This window comes from Bactrocera oleae, chromosome 2, assembly GCF_042242935.1.
Source record: "Bactrocera oleae isolate idBacOlea1 chromosome 2, idBacOlea1, whole genome shotgun sequence".
Lineage (NCBI taxonomy): Eukaryota > Metazoa > Arthropoda > Insecta > Diptera > Tephritidae > Bactrocera > Bactrocera oleae.
In genome coordinates this window covers 49,737,624-49,755,473 of record NC_091536.1, presented here as the reverse complement: position 1 = coordinate 49,755,473, position 17,850 = coordinate 49,737,624, and the positions used below count along the sequence as shown (strand labels likewise).

The following is a 17,850-nucleotide window of genomic DNA, read 5'->3' as shown; positions in this document are numbered from 1 at the left end:
AGCTTTCGAAAATATAGGGTTTTATAAAGGTACATAGTTGTACATATATTCACCATAAGGTAGTCCTAACACTGTTTAACTTAAAAAATCGTTTTGCAGAAGGCCGCGCGAAAACAAATGAAATAATTGCGTGCATTTTAATCTTCATCAGTTAGGACATGAGACCCTTTCATATCGTAGAAGGAGAAGGTTTTCTAATACTGAAGAAATATACATACAGTGCCATTTAATAGTTTAGAAAAAAAACTGTGGGAAAAATATTGCACGTTGGCGGAAATGTTTCAACAGAGGATTCAAAAGGTATCTACACTGTGCTTACCTTTCGATATTTGGGCCGAAACAATGGCAGAACGGTCCTTTCTTGGTGTAACCGTTCATTTTTTAGAAAGAACTACATTCGTAAATTGTGCTATTGGCACCAGACAGTTATCTTAACGTCATACGGCCGATAATGTAGCAGAAACGTTGAAAACAATTCTTAAAGAGTAAAGCTTCCGAAAATTAGATGCATTGTAACAGATAGAGCTGGAAAACAATCAATGGGGCTATCGATATTTTTTTTCGTCTCACTATCGATAGTTTATTTTGACTATCGATGGTTTATGCCTTAACTAGGCTTATCAACAATTTTCATAAAACTGCAAAATTTCACTTTATATAGCTACATAACAATTTAGTTTGGTAGTTCCAGATGTGAAGTTTAATTTTGGATAACAAGTTAGGCTTAAAACCATCTTTTCATTCTTGGCTTGACTGGTTGCATATTCTTAAAATATTATACAAATTATTAAATTTAACTATTTTTTACACTTTAATTAAGTGTTGGATGCGTTAGAAAGAATGATAAAAATTTAAAGTTTTATTTTCGTCTTACTATCGGTAGTTTATTTTGACTATCGATGGTTTATGCCTTAACTAGACTTACCAAAAATTTTCATAAAATTATAAAATTTCAATTTATATAGCTACATAATGATATAGTCTGCCAATACCAAATGTGAATTCTAATTTTTGGCATGGTAGCCTTAACATCATCTTTTCATTCTAGGCTTGGATCTGCGCAAGTGGTTTCAAATTATTTTTTACACTTTATTGAGGTGTTGAAAGCGTTAGAAGGAATGTTGCGGAAATATTTACATTAGGTAGGAATTTATAATGTTCTGAAATGCCGGTTGCACATAACCTCACTTATTAATACGTGCAAATGGAATTCAGAATATTTAACGCCACAGTTTTCCAGTATTTTAATACGAATAAAAAACCGTGGACAAAAAATTATTGTAAAAAAACCTCCATTTTATTTCGTTTTAATGATTGAGGGGAATCAAATTATGAAACTGAAACATATTACATATTTAAGCATTCTGCTGTGATTGAATTTCACAATATATGTATGTACATATGTACATACTCATACATACACCCAGACACTAATGCATATAAACGAATATCATTTTAATTAATTTTTGTTTTTTGCGTTATTCTTCATGTTTTGTTTTATAAATAAATGCAAACATTATTTCATAAAAATAACATGAGATTTCATGGGGAAAAACTACCGATACTATCGATAGTATCTTTTGAAACTATCGAGTGGTCTGACTATCGATAGTTTTGTTTGACTGATTTAGGGGTGATTTTTAATAAATTCTGTAAAAATAATATTCTTGTAATCTTTTGTTATATTTTCTAGACATATATGCTACTTATCAAAAGTAGTATACCTTTTTTTAATAAGATTCGAAAATTTTTTTTTCTTATAAAATTGCCCTACTCGAATTCTGTTTAGTTTGGTCAGCATCAAAGATATTTTTTTTTTAATTTTTATAAGTATTTTGTTCAATATTTAAGGAATATATAGAAACATTTTTATAATATCTTTAATGAATCGGAGAACTGTATGATTTTAAAATAAACATCTAAAATCTTTTTTGGCCTTGCAAATACTGCATGTAAAAGGAATGGTCGATATAGCATACATTTATTTATAACTTACAAATAAAAATTACTTTTCCTGAAAAATTAATTATATTATTGATAAATAGATGTTGCAACACCGGGGTGTACCAAAGTTTTTTCGCGCAGAACTTCTTTATGCGTTGGCGGCATTCGGCCGCGCTTCAAAAAAATAACCCTGGTCGGTCCAACACATGAGTTTATCAAATGAAGAGAAATAAAAGATTTATTAGTGTCCATCAACAATTATGGTTACTGTATCTAGGGTATAATCTCTCTTTTTATTTTAGTTTTCTTCGTTTTCAAAATATATTAGTATGGCAACACTGGTTTTTTTACATTTGTAACCCTTTTGTTAGTGTTAAAATTAATAAAGTTGAAGAATGATTTAAATATTGAAATAAAGCTATTTTTGCAGCATATAATATAAACACATTTTTTAAAAACGAATTAGTGAAGTGTTAGTGGAGTGAAAAATATAAGTGTATAATTCACTTTATATCGAAAAAATACGTACGTAAATAGTTGAAATTTTCAACTTTAAACGTAAATATCTCGAAAACTTTAAGTTCCCTGCGGCTAAATCTATATATTATATATTCTTGATCTGGAGGATCTCCTCGACCTGCTCATACCCATTATATCCACGAAAGCCTGGGACGGTATACTAAAGCCGACCCTTTGTATTGTTTTTAATATATATTGTACTGGGTGGGCTTTAGTTTAGCATCCCACGATTTCAGGGTTAAGAGGGGTATGGTTGGATAGAGGAGATTCTCCAGATCACGAATATATATAAATATTGTCGCCGGAAACTTATAGTTTTCGAGATATTTGCATTTTAAGTTGAAAATTTCACAAATTTTATTTTAAAATTTCTCGATTTATGGTTAACTTTTTTTTCATATTATGCACTTTTTATACACTAACACTTCACTACAATGTTTCTACATATTTATTTGATGTTAATTATTTAAATATTTGCTTTAATTAAGCATTTTATTTTTACACAATTTTGGTTATATGCACAATAACAAATGGGTTCCATGTTGACAGTTAACAAGTGTTGCCATATCTATTATATATATATAGAGATATATTTATATTTTGAAAGCGAATAAAAATGAATAATAAAAGAGGATTATACCCCAAATACATGAACAATTTATAATTTTGTTAATTCTCTTCTATTGATAAATTATGGTGTTGGACCGACCAGGGTTATTTTTTTGAAGCGCGGCCGAAGGCCGCCAATGCGGAAAGAAGTTTCACGCGATTGAATTTTGAACACCCCGGTGTTGGACCGACCAGGGTAATTTTTTTGAAGCGCGGCCGAAGGCCGCCAATGCGGAAAGAAGTTTCACGCGATTGAATTTTGAACACCCCGGTGTTGGACCGACCAGGGTAATTTTTTTGAAGCGCGGCCGAAGGCCGCCAATGCGGAAAGAAGTTTCACGCGATTGAATTTTGAACACCCCGGTGTTGGACCGACCAGGGTTATTTTTTTGAAGCGCGGCCGAAGGCCGCCAGTGCAAACAGGAAATCTAAATACAAAAAATTAATGTTAAAGAGGGTATATCACTCTCTTTAAACTTCAATTTCTATAACGGAATTTTCTACAACTAAACAAGGTACCGTTTCTTTTTTTGTCCGTTTTGCCATTATTTTCATATTCAAATTTAATTGGTGAATATTGTGCATATAAATCATTCCGCAAGTGTTTATATTTTTTACAAAATTTTTTAAATTGTGATAATTTTTGAGAAAATGAGTGGAAATACATCAGGTATGTTATTAGAAATTTAAAATTATAACAAATATTACTTAAGACTTTTAAATAGATTGTAATGAACCGTCAACCAGCCGTGGTGCGGTAAAAAAACAAACGTTCTCAAAGTGTCCGAAATTAAGGAAATGTGGAATTTCCCTAAAATAATTCAAAATTTCGACACAACGGAGAAATGTATATCGTTTGCAGAGGAGGAGGGTTTAATTTTAAAAAGCAAACTATGTCGTACGCATAGGATACCTATGTTGGTATCCTTATCAGATAGGAGCACGGTTGGCATATTCCGATGCCGGAAAGGTGCCTGCCGTAAACGGACTGCGGTGTCGAGGTCGAGTGGGACATGGTTTGAAAACGCAAAAATACCACTGCCTCAGATTTTTTATATAATGTTTGCATTTGCATCGCACTGGTCCCATTCGCAAGTTCGAAAGAACAGTTTTATTAAGGAGCCAATTTTATCCAGCGCTACCATATGTGATTGGTACAATTACTGCCGCGAAGCTGTAGTTTTATACCAGGTTGATCACCAGGTAGCGGTAGGTAAAATTGGCGGCCCTGGTAAAATTGTTCAAATAGACGAGAGCAAATTCGGGAAACGAAAATATAACAAAGGTAATAATAAATACATTATTATTTATTATTAATTATTTAATTATTTAATTTTTTCTTTTTTAGGACGGAGAGTGGAAGGCCACTGGGGTTTAGGGATGGTAGAGGATGGGAGTGACGACCTTCGGCTTGAAGTGTGTCCCGATAATGTGAGGTCTGCTGAAGTGCTCATACCCTTAATTCAGAGACACGTTTTACAAGGTAGCATCATATGTACTGATTGTTGGAAGGCGTACGACTGCCTGTCCAGTCACGGGTATGAGCACCGACGCGTTAACCATAGCGATCCAGAAAATCCGTTTGTTGCCGAAGATGGAACACACACGCAGAGGATAGAATCCCAGTGGCGCGTCATCAAACGGTTTTTTTTAAAAGACAATTATAATAACAGTGAAGATTTCTCGAATTTGATTTATGAATACGTATGGCGTAAAAATGTTGCAAATCAGCATCACGATCCATTCGTAAAACTATTAGATGCAATAAAACATACCTTTAAGCCATAAAACCTTTTTCTTTTATTAAAATGGAAAATTTAGTTCATATTATTTTGTAGAGGGTAATTGGGTTTTCTATTTATTTTGATTGCTGTCATTCGTTTGAATATGGCAACACTTATTATCTGACAACATGGAACCCATTTGTTATAGTGCATATAACCAAAATTGTGTAAAAATAAAATGCCTAATTAAAGCAAATATTTAAATAATTAACATAAAATAAATATGTAGAAACATTGTAGTGAAGTGTCAGTGTATAAAAAGTGCATAATATAAAAGAAAAGTTAACCATAAATCGAGAAATTTTAAAATAAAATTTGTGAAAGTTTCAACTTAAAATGCAAATATCTCGAAAACTATAAGTTTCCGGCGGCAATAATTATATATATTCGTGATCTGGAGAATCTCCTCTATCCAACCATACCCCTCTTACCCTGAAATCGTGGGATGCTAAACTAAAGTTTTCCCATTGTACTTTTTTTATATTGTTTTGCATCATTCGTGGGCTTTTAGTTATATGTGTACTTGTATATGAACAGCACTGCACTTATTTTGCATTTATATATGTACATATGTAATTTTACTTTTTAACAGCACTTTGTTGGATTACACATGTACATACGTGTAAGTTAAAGTGTTTTTTGACTTCAAAAAAATAACCCTGGTCGGTCCTTTGTATTGTTTTATGTGTTTTTAATATTTATTGTACTTTTTTTATATTGTTTTACATCTATCGTGGGCTTTTAGTTATATGTGTACTTGTATATGAACTGCACTGCACTTATTTTGCATTTATATATGTACGTATATAATTTTACCTTTTAACAGCACTTTGTTGGTTTACACATGTACATACGTGCAAGTTAAAGGGTTTTTTTTTGTTTCCGTAACTGCAATACACTGTTACGTTACTGATCTTTTGTTCCTTGTTTTTGCTTTATTCAATTTACTTTTTATTTCGAACCCACATTTATATCCTACTTCTTTTTGGTAAAGACTTCCCTCCTTGCATTCGGCAGGTGAGCATGATACGACCTTTCAACGCATTTAGCTGCTGACCAAGCTCTATCCTCCAGCTCTTCTATCTGCTTCGTCGTTGCCCGCAATAATTCTAAAAATGTAACATGTAATTATATACAAGTAAAAGAAATTAACTGAAAATATTTAATTTGTAACGCTTTCGTACCTTTGTTTTCCATTTTGAATATACTGTGACGAACACGGATGATAGAACAAAATCGAATCAACGATAACCTGCCAGAAGCAACTAGTTAGCGAATTCGTAGTTGCCAGAATGTTCTAGAAGCAATGTTTTGTTACAGATTTACTATATAAGGGCTGCCGGATTGTGCAGCAAGGACAGTTCTAGTTAGAGTGTTGTCGTGATAAGAACAATTGAGACATAAGCAAGAAGTTGTAAGCTCGAATAACGAGCAATAAGTGTTAAGTCGTTGGAATTAGAAATAAAGATAAGTGTGTAGCCATTAAATTGGGACTTTTATTTAACAATCCAGTGATCGAACTCAAGAGTGAGTTACAGGTAGACGATTTATCGAGAAATCCGTTACAATATTTTTATTTCGAAATAAACATGTAATAAAGACATCAAAGCAATGACTGTGTCTTTATACACCGACATGTTTCCTTGCTGAAAATTTTCTACAAATGATGTTCGCAGGCCATGTGAATGGTTTAATTAAACAAACTACATTATGAAAAATTAATATAATTCCAATACGTCATAATTAAAATAAAAATAAAATGTTGTTCTTGAATCACAACAGTTACGAAATTTAGTTGAATTTGTTTTTATTTTTTTTACTTTCACCTGATTGAGTTTTTACAAAACATAAAAACCGACAATCGATTACTATCTATAATGATCTCTATAAGTAAATTGTCAGTATTGTAACGGATTTCTCGATAAATCGTCTACCTGTAACTCACTCTTGAGTTCAATCACTGGATTGTTAAATAAAAGTCCCAATTTAATGGCTACACACTTATCTTTATTTCTAATTCCAACAACTTAACACTTATTGCTCGTTATTCGAGCTTACAACTTCTTGCTTATCTCTCAATTGTTCTTATCACGACAACACTCTAACTAGAACTGTGTTTGCTGCACAATCCGGCAACCCTTATATAGTAAATCTGTAACAAAACATTGCTTCTAGAACAATCTGGCAACTACGAATTCGGTAACTAGTTGTTTCTGGCAGTTTATCGTTCATTCGATTTTGTTCTATCATCTATATTCGTCACAATATTTTTTAAAATATTTGCTTAGACATCTTGACATATGCGCACACTAGAAACATTTTTCACAAATTATGTTCGTGCAAACATTGCCATCCACTGTCGAACGTATTCGCACGAACACAGAAACGTTTCTATCTTTAGCGAACAAAACGCCGAACATGAAATGTGGACATGAACACCTCCGCCAACGACGAAAACTTTGTCGAACAAATTCGTCTAGCCTTCTTTTCCAAGTATATTTGTAATCGACACTTTTTACTGCGATTCAAGTAGGTATCGAAAAACAAGTACTTGCATCGGAATACCAGAACTTATTTCTGTGAGCAACACGAAATGAACGGCCCGCCCACCCTGCAATTGTCGTCGTTTCAAATTCTTAAAAAAAGCTGGTAGACGTTAAGAACATACTAATAAACTTTCTAAGTAAGTATTACAGTGTTGTTTTGTGATCTACTTATGTACACATAGCCAATAAAGTCTGCGTTCACCCGACATATTTTTTTAAGTGAAGTAAAAACACAATGTAAATAGGTAATGCATGTATTTCTTCTTTATATTCTTAAGTTCAAAATACAAAAACAACAATAAAAACAAAAATGTACATTACTATTTTCATTTTTGTGATAACAGGATTTTAGTGTAAGAACAAGTAAACAATTGCACCATTAAGTATATGTATATTTATTGTAAGCTTATGAAACGTTTACATGGTCACATTTTTTCCGCAAGCAAAGCAAATGAAATTTTGTTTTTTAATTGATTTTGTAAAGTAATTACAGACGCAAATTAAAGGGAATAGATTATGATATAGAAATAGAAGCGACGGTAATGCTATAACAGCAGCTTTCGAAAATATAGGGTTTTATAAAGGTACATAGTTGTACATATATTCACCATAAGGTAGTCCTAACACTGTTTAACTTAAAAAATCGTTTTGCAGAAGGCCGCGCGAAAACAAATGAAATAATTGCGTGCATTTTAATCTTCATCAGTTAGGACATGAGACCCTTTCATATCGTAGAAGGAGAAGGTTTTCTAATACTGAAGAAAGAGGTAGCCCCTCTATATACAGTGCTATTTAATAGTTTAGAAAAAAAACTGTGGGAAAAATATTGCACGTTGGCGGAAATGTTTCAACAGAGGATTCAAAAGGTATCTACACTGTGCTTACCTTTCGATATTTGGGCCGAAACAATGGCAGAACGGTCCTTTCTTGGTGTAACCGTTAATTTTTTAGAAAGAACTACATTCGTAAATTGTGCTATTGGCACCAGACAGTTATCTTAACGTCATACGGCCGATAATGTAGCAGAAACGTTGAAAACAATTCTTAAAGAGTAAAGCTTCCGAAAATTAGATGCATTGTAACAGATAGAGCTGGAAAACAATCAATGGGGCTATCGATATTTTTTTTCGTCTCACTATCGATAGTTTATTTTGACTATCGATGGTTTATGCCTTAACTAGGCTTATCAACAATTTTCATAAAACTGCAAAATTTCACTTTATATAGCTACATAACAATTTAGTTTGGTAGTTCCAGATGTGAAGTTTAATTTTGGATAACAAGTTAGGCTTAAAACCATCTTTTCATTCTTGGCTTGACTGGTTGCATATTCTTAAAATATTATACAAATTATTAAATTTAACTATTTTTTACACTTTAATTAAGTGTTGGATGCGTTAGAAAGAATGATAAGAATTTATAGTTTTATTTTCGTCTTACTATCGGTAGTTTATTTTGACTATCGATGGTTTATGCCTTAACTAGACTTACCAAAAATTTTCATAAAATTATAAAATTTCAATTTATATAGCTACATAATGATATAGTCTGCGAATACCAAATGTGAGTCTAATTTTTGGCATGGTAGCCTTAACATCATCTTTTCATTCTAGGCTTGGATCTGCGCACGTGGTTTCAAATTATTTTTTACACTTTATTGAGGTGTTGAAAGCGTTAGAAGGAATGTTGCGGAAATATTTACATTAGGTAGGAATTTATAATGTTCTGAAATGCCGGTTGCACATAACCTCACTTATTAATACGTGCAAATGGAATTCAGAATATTTAACGCCACAGTTTTCCAGTATTTTAATACGAATAAAAAACCGTGGACAAAAAATTATTGTAAAAAAACCTCCATTTTATTTCGTACTAATGTTCGAGGGGAATCAAATTATGAAACTGAAACATATTACATATTTAAGCATTCTGCTGTGATTGAATTTCACAATATATGTATGTACATATGTACATACTCATACATACACCCAGACACTAATGCATATAAACGAATATCATTTTAATTAATTTTTGTTTTTTGCGTTATTCTTCATGTTTTGTTTTATAAATAAATGCAAACATTATTTCATAAAAATAACATGAGATTTCATGGGGAAAAACTACCGATACTATCGATAGTATCTTTTGAAACTATCGAGTGGTCTGACTATCGATAGTTTTGTTTGACTGATTTAGGGGTGATTTTTAATAAATTCTGTAAAAATAATATTCTTGTAATCTTTTGTTATATTTTCTAGACATATATGCTACTTATCAAAAGTAGTATACCTTTTTTTAATAAGATTCGAAAATTTTTTTTTCTTATAAAATTGCCCTACTCGAATTCTGTTTAGTTTGGTCAGCATCAAAGATATTTTTTTTTTAATTTTTATAATTATTTTGTTCAATATTTAAGGAATATATAGAAACATTTTTATAATATCTTTAATGAATCGGATAACTGTATGATTTTAAAATAAACATCTAAAATCTTTTTTGGCCTTGCAAATACTGCATGTAAAAGGAATGGTCGATATAGCATACATTTATTTATAACTTACAAATAAAAATTACTTTTCCTGAAAAATTAATTATATTATATTTGATAAATAGATGTTGCAACACCGGGGTGTACCAAAGTTTTTTCGCGCAGAACTTCTTTATGCGTTGGCGGCATTCGGCCGCGCTTAAAAAAAATAACCCTGGTCGGTCCAACACATGAGTTTATCAAATGAAGAGAAATAAAAGATTTATTAGTGTCCATCAACAATTATGGTTACTGTATCTAGGGTATAATCTCTCTTTTTATTTTAGTTTTCTTCGTTTTCAAAATATATTAGTATGGCAACACTGGTTTTTTTACATTTGTAACCCTTTTGTTAGTGTTAAAATTAATAAAGTTGAAGAATGATTTAAATATTGAAATAAAGCTATTTTTGCAGCATATAATATAAACAAATTTTTTAAAAACGAATTAGTGGAGTGAAAAATATAAGTGTATAATTCACTTTATATCGAAAAAATACGTACGTAAATAGTTGAAATTTTCAACTTTAAACGTAAATATCTCGAAAACTTTAAGTTCCCTGCGGCTGAATCTATATATTATATATTCTTGATCTGGAGGATCTCCTCGACCTGCTCATACCCATTATATCCACGAAAGCCTGGGACGGTATACTAAAGCCGACCCTTTGTATTGTTTTTAATATATATTGTACTGGGTGGGCTTTAGTTTAGCATCCCACGATTTCAGGGTTAAGAGGGGTATGGTTGGATACTTATAGTTTTCGAGATATTTGCATTTTAAGTTGAAAATTTCACACATTTTATTTTAAAATTTCTCGATTTATGGTTAACTTTTCTTTCATATTATGCACTTTTTATACACTAACACTTCACTACAATGTTTCTACATATTTATTTTATGTTAATTATTTAAATATTGGCTTTAATTAAGCATTTTATTTTTACACAATTTTGGTTATATGCACAATAACAAATGGGTTCCATGTTGACAGTTAACAAGTGTTGCCATATCTATTATATATATATAGAGATATATTTATATTTTGAAAGCGAATAAAAATGAATAATAAAAGAGGATTATACCCCAAATACATGAACAATTTATAATTTTGTTAATTCTCTTCTATTGATAAATTATGGTGTTGGACCGACCAGGGTAATTTTTTTGAAGCGCGGCCGAAGGCCGCCAATGCGGAAAGAAGTTTCACGCGATTGAATTTTGAACACCCCGGTGTTGGACCGACCAGGGTAATTTTTTTGAAGCGCGGCCGAAGGCCGCCAATGCGGAAAGAAGTTTCACGCGATTGAATTTTGAACACCCCGGTGTTGGACCGACCAGGGTTATTTTTTTGAAGCGCGGCCGAAGGCCGCCAGTGCAAACAGGAAATCTAAATACAAAAAATTAATGTTAAAGAGGGTATATCACTCTCTTTAAACTTCAATTTCTATAACGGAATTTTCTACAACTAACAAGGTACCGTTTCTTTTTTTGTCCGTTTTGCCATTATTTTCATATTCAAATTTAATTGGTGAATATTGTGCATATAAATCATTCCGCAAGTGTTTATATTTTTTACATAATTTTTTAAATTGTGATAATTTTTGAGAAAATGAGTGGAAATACATCAGGTATGTTATTAGAAATTTAAAATTATAACAAATATTACTTAAGACTTTTAAATAGATTGTAATGAACCGTCAACCAGCCGTGGTGCGGTAAAAAAAACAAACGTTCTCAAAGTGTCCGAAATTAAGGAAATGTGGAATTTCCCTAAAATAATTCAAAATTTCGACACAACGGAGAAATGTATATCGTTTGCAGAGGAGGAGGGTTTAATTTTAAAAAGCAAACTATGTCGTACGCATAGGATACCTATGTTGGTATCCTTATCAGATAGGAGCACGGTTGGCATATTCCGATGCCGGAAAGGTGCCTGCCGTAAACGGACTGCGGTATCGAGGTCGAGTGGGACATGGTTTGAAAACGCAAAAATACCACTGCCTCAGATTTTTTATATAATGTTTGCATTTGCATTGCACTGGTCCCATTCGAAAGTTCGAAAGAACAGTTTTATTAAGGAGCCAATTTTATCCAGCGCTACCATATGTGATTGGTACAATTACTGCCGCGAAGCTGTAGTTTTATACCAGGTTGATCACCAGGTAGCGGTAGGTAAAATTGGCGGCCCTGGTAAAATTGTTCAAATAGACGAGAGCAAATTCGGGAAACGAAAATATAACAAAGGTAATAATAAATACATTATTATTTATTATTAATTATTTAATTATTTAATTTTTTCTTTTTTAGGACGGAGAGTGGAAGGCCACTGGGTTTTAGGGATGGTAGAGGATGGGAGTGACGACCTTCGGCTGGAAGTGTGTCTGCTGAAGTCTGCTGAAGTGCTCATACCCTTAATTCAGAGACACGTTTTACAAGGTAGCATCATATGTACTGATTGTTGGAAGGCGTACGACTGCCTGTCCAGTCACGGGTATGAGCACCGACGCGTTAACCATAGCGATCCAGAAAATCCGTTTGTTGCCGAAGATGGAACACACACGCAGAGGATAGAATCCCAGTGGCGCGTCATCAAACGGTTTTTTTTAAAAGACAATTATAATAACAGTGAAGATTTCTCGAATTTGATTTATGAATACGTATGGCGTAAAAATGTTGCAAATCAGCATCACGATCCATTCGTAAAACTATTAGATGCAATAAAACATACCTTTAAGCCATAAAACCTTTTTCTTTTATTAAAATGGAAAATTTAGTTCATATTATTTTGTAGAGGGTAATTGGGTTTTTTATTTATTTTGATTGCTGTCATTCGTTTGAATATGGCAACACTTATTATCTGACAACATGGAACCCATTTGTTATTGTGCATATAACCAAAATTGTGTAAAAATAAAATGCCTAATTAAAGCAAATATTTAAATAATTAACATAAAATAAATATGTAGAAACATTGTAGTGAAGTGTCAGTGTATAAAAAGTGCATAATATAAAAGAAAAGTTAACCATAAATCGAGAAATTTTAAAATAAAATTTGTGAAAGTTTCAACTTAAAATGCAAATATCTCGAAAACTATAAGTTTCCGGCGGCAGTAATTATATATATTCGTGATCTGGAGAACTCCTCTATCCAACCATACCCCTCTTACCCTGAAATCGTGGGATGCTAAACTAAAGTTTTCCCATTGTACTTTTTTTATATTGTTTTGCATCATTCGTGGGCTTTTAGTTATATGTGTACTTGTATATGAACAGCACTGCACTTATTTTGCATTTATATATGTACATATGTAATTTTACTTTTTAACAGCACTTTGTTGGATTACACATGTACATACGTGTAAGTTAAAGTGTTTTTTGACTTCAAAAAAATAACCCTGGTCGGTCCTTTGTATTGTTTTATGTGTTTTTAATATTTATTGTACTTTTTTTATATTGTTTTACATCTATCGTGGGCTTTTAGTTATATGTGTACTTGTATATGAACTGCACTGCACTTATTTTGCATTTATATATGTACGTATATAATTTTACCTTTTAACAGCACTTTGTTGGTTTACACATGTACATACGTGCAAGTTAAAGGGTTTTTTTTTGTTTCCGTAACTGCAATACACTGTTACGTTACTGTTCTTTTGTTCTTTGTTTTTGCTTTATTCAATTTACTTTTTATTTCGAACCCACATTTATATCCTACTTCTTTTTGGTAAAGACTTCCCTCCTTGCATTCGGCAGGTGAGCATGATACGACCTTTCAACGCATTTAGCTGCTGACCAAGCTCTATCCTCCAGCTCTTCTATCTGCTTCGTCGTTGCCCGCAATAATTCTAAAAATGTAACATGTAATTATATACAAGTAAAAGAAATTAACTGAAAATATTTAATTTGTAACGCTTTCGTACCTTTGTTTTCCATTTTGAATATACTGTGACGAACACGGATGATAGAACAAAATCGAATCAACGATAACCTGCCAGAAGCAACTAGTTAGCGAATTCGTAGTTGCCAGAATGTTCTAGAAGCAATGTTTTGTTACAGATTTACTATATAAGGGCTGCCGGATTGTGCAGCAAGGACAGTTCTAGTTAGAGTGTTGTCGTGATAAGAACAATTGAGACATAAGCAAAAAGTTGTAAGCTCGAATAACGAGCAATAAGTGTTAAGTCGTTGGAATTAGAAATAAAGATAAGTGTGTAGCCATTAAATTGGGACTTTTATTTAACAATCCAGTGATCGAACTCAAGAGTGAGTTACAGGTAGACGATTTATCGAGAAATCCGTTACAATATTTTTATTTCGAAATAAACATGTAATAAAGACATCAAAGCAATGACTGTGTCTTTATACACCGACATGTTTCCTTGCTGAAAATTTTCTACAAATGATGTTCGCAGGCCATGTGAATGGTTTAATTAAACAAACTACATTATGAAAAATTAATATAATTCCAATACGTCATAATTAAAATAAAAATAAAATGTTGTTCTTGAATCACAATAGTTACGAAATTTAGTTGAATTTGTTTTTATTTTTTTTACTTTCACCTGATTGAGTTTTTACAAAACATAAAAACCGACAATCGATTACTATCTATAATGATCTCTATAAGTAAATTGTCAGTATTGTAACGGATTTCTCGATAAATCGTCTACCTGTAACTCACTCTTGAGTTCAATCACTGGATTGTTAAATAAAAGTCCCAATTTAATGGCTACACACTTATCTTTATTTCTAATTCCAACAACTTAACACTTATTGCTCGTTATTCGAGCTTACAACTTCTTGCTTATGTCTCAATTGTTCTTATCACGACAACACTCTAACTAGAACTGTGTTTGCTGCACAATCCGGCAGCCCTTATATAGTAAATCTGTAACAAAACATTGCTTCTAGAACAATCTGGCAACTACGAATTCGGTAACTAGTTGTTTCTGGCAGTTTATCGTTCATTCGATTTTGTTCTATCATCTATATTCGTCACAATATTTTTTAAAATATTTGCTTAGACATCTTGACATATGCGCACACTAGAAACATTTTTCACAAATTATGTTCGTGCAAACATTGCCATCCACTGTCGAACGTATTCGCACGAACACAGAAACGTTTCTATCTTTAGCGAACAAAACGCCGAACATGAAATGTGGACATGAACACCTCCGCCAACGACGAAAACTTTGTCGAACAAATTCGTCTAGCCTTCTTTTCCAAGTATATTTGTAATCGACACTTTTTACTGCGATTCAAGTAGGTATCGAAAAACAAGTACTTGCATCGGAATACCAGAACTTATTTCTGTGAGCAACACGGAATGAACGGCCCGCCCACCCTGCAATTGTCGTCGTTTCAAATTCTTAAAAAAAGCTGGTAGACGTTAAGAACATACTAATAAACTTTCTAAGTAAGTATTACAGTGTTGTTTTCTGATCTACTTATGTACACATAGCCAATAAAGTCTGCGTTCACCCGACATATTTTTTTAAGTGAAGTAAAAACACAATGTAAATAGGTAATGCATGTATTTCTTCTTTATATTCTTAAGTTCTAAATACAAAAACAACAATAAAAACAAAAATGTACATTACTATTTTCATTTTTGTGATAACAGGATTTTAGTGTAAGAACAAGTAAACAATTGCACCATTAAGTATATGTATATTTATTGTAAGCTTATGAAACGTTTACATGGTCACATTTTTTCCGCAAGCAAAGCAAATGAAATTTTGTTTTTTGATTGATTTTGTAAAGTAATTACAGACGCAAATTAAAGGGAATAGATTATGATATAGAAATAGAAGCGACGGTAATGCTATAACAGCAGCTTTCGAAAATATAGGGTTTTATAAAGGTACATAGTTGTACATATATTCACCATAAGGTAGTCCTAACACTGTTTAACTTAAAAAATCGTTTTGCAGAAGGCCGCGCGAAAACAAATGAAATAATTGCGTGCATTTTAATCTTCATCAGTTAGGACATGAGACCCTTTCATATCGTAGAAGGAGAAGGTTTTCTAATACTGAAGAAAGAGGTAGCCCCTCTATATACAGTGCCATTTAATAGTTTAGAAAAAAAACTGTGGGAAAAATATTGCACGTTGGCGGAAATGTTTCAACAGAGGATTCAAAAGGTATCTACACTGTGCTTACCTTTCGATATTTGGGCCGAAACAATGGCAGAACGGTCCTTTCTTGGTGTAACCGTTCATTTTTTAGAAAGAACTACATTCGTAAATTGTGCTATTGGCACCAGACAGTTATCTTAACGTCATACGGCCGATAATGTAGCAGAAACGTTGAAAACAATTCTTAAAGAGTAAAGCTTCCGAAAATTAGATGCATTGTAACAGATAGAGCTGGAAAACAATCAATGGGGCTATCGATATTTTTTTTCGTCTCACTATCGATAGTTTATTTTGACTATCGATGGTTTATGCCTTAACTAGGCTTATCAACAATTTTCATAAAACTGCAAAATTTCACTTTATATAGCTACATAACAATTTAGTTTGGTAGTTCCAGATGTGAAGTTTAATTTTGGATAACAAGTTAGGCTTAAAACCATCTTTTCATTCTTGGCTTGACTGGTTGCATATTCTTAAAATATTATACAAATTATTAAATTTAACTATTTTTTACACTTTAATTAAGTGTTGGATGCGTTAGAAAGAATGATAAGAATTTATAGTTTTATTTTCGTCTTACTATCGGTAGTTTATTTTGACTATCGATGGTTTATGCCTTAACTAGACTTACCAAAAATTTTCATAAAATTATAAAATTTCAATTTATATAGCTACATAATGATATAGTCTGCGAATACCAAATGTCAGTCTAATTTTTGGCATGGTAGCCTTAACATCATCTTTTCATTCTAGGCTTGGATCTGCGCACGTGGTTTCAAATTATTTTTTACACTTTATTGAGGTGTTGAAAGCGTTAGAAGGAATGTTGCGGAAATATTTACATTAGGTAGGAATTTATAATGTTCTGAAATGCCGGTTGCACATAACCTCACTTATTAATACGTGCAAATGGAATTCAGAATATTTAACGCCACAGTTTTCCAGTATTTTAATACGAATAAAAAACCGTGGACAAAAAATTATTGTAAAAAAACCTCCATTTTATTTCGTACTAATGATTGAGGGGAATCAAATTATGAAACTGAAACATATTACATATTTAAGCATTCTGCTGTGATTGAATTTCACAATATATGTATGTACATATGTACATACTCATACATACACCCAGACACTAATGCATATAAACGAATATCATTTTAATTAATTTTTGTTTTTTGCGTTATTCTTCATGTTTTGTTTTATAAATAAATGCAAACATTATTTCATAAAAATAACATGAGATTTCATGGGGAAAAACTACCGATACTATCGATAGTATCTTTTGAAACTATCGAGTGGTCTGACTATCGATAGTTTTGTTTGACTGATTTAGGGGTGATTTTTAATAAATTCTGTAAAAATAATATTCTTGTAATCTTTTGTTATATTTTCTAGACATATATGCTACTTATCAAAAGTAGTATACCTTTTTTTAATAAGATTCGAAAATTTTTTTTTCTTATAAAATTGCCCTACTCGAATTCTGTTTAGTTTGGTCAGCATCAAAGATATTTTTTTTTTAATTTTTATAAGTATTTTGTTCAATATTTAAGGAATATATAGAAACATTTTTATAATATCTTTAATGAATCGGAGAACTGTATGATTTTAAAATAAACATCTAAAATCTTTTTTGGCCTTGCAAATACTGCATGTAAAAGGAATGGTCGATATAGCATACATTTATTTATAACTTACAAATAAAAATTACTTTTCCTGAAAAATTAATTATATTATATTTGATAAATAGATGTTGCAACACCGGGGTGTACC

At 32.0% G+C, this 17,850-nt stretch overlaps 2 protein-coding genes across 2 annotated transcripts; both read left to right on the top strand.

The window, feature by feature from the left end:
* Window positions 1–3,738: 3,738 nt before the first annotated feature.
* LOC138859007 (uncharacterized) lies at window positions 3,739–4,888 on the top strand. Its single transcript, XM_070113123.1, has 2 exons — window positions 3,739–4,357; window positions 4,421–4,888. The coding sequence occupies exons 1-2, from the start codon at window positions 3,871–3,873 to the stop codon at window positions 4,858–4,860; spliced, it is 927 nt and encodes a 308-aa protein (XP_069969224.1). The 5' UTR covers window positions 3,739–3,870; the 3' UTR covers window positions 4,861–4,888.
* A 6,216-nt stretch (window positions 4,889–11,104) lies between these two features.
* Window positions 11,105–12,701, top strand: LOC138859006 (uncharacterized). Its single transcript, XM_070113122.1, has 2 exons — window positions 11,105–12,176; window positions 12,240–12,701. The coding sequence occupies exons 1-2, from the start codon at window positions 11,690–11,692 to the stop codon at window positions 12,671–12,673; spliced, it is 921 nt and encodes a 306-aa protein (XP_069969223.1). The 5' UTR covers window positions 11,105–11,689; the 3' UTR covers window positions 12,674–12,701.
* The last annotated feature ends 5,149 nt before the right edge of the window (window positions 12,702–17,850 follow it).

What these genes read in the sequence shown, in the direction of transcription:
- LOC138859007 (XM_070113123.1), top strand. Translation starts at nt 3,871, where the DNA reads ATGTGGAATTTCCCTAAAATAATTCAAAATTTCGACACAACGGAGAAA. An exon ending in GAAACGAAAATATAACAAAG is followed by an intron (nt 4,358 to 4,420) that starts GTAATAATAAAT and finishes TTTCTTTTTTAG; the next exon opens with GACGGAGAGTGGAAGGCCAC.
- LOC138859006 (XM_070113122.1), top strand. Translation starts at nt 11,690, where the DNA reads ATGTGGAATTTCCCTAAAATAATTCAAAATTTCGACACAACGGAGAAA. An exon ending in GAAACGAAAATATAACAAAG is followed by an intron (nt 12,177 to 12,239) that starts GTAATAATAAAT and finishes TTTCTTTTTTAG; the next exon opens with GACGGAGAGTGGAAGGCCAC.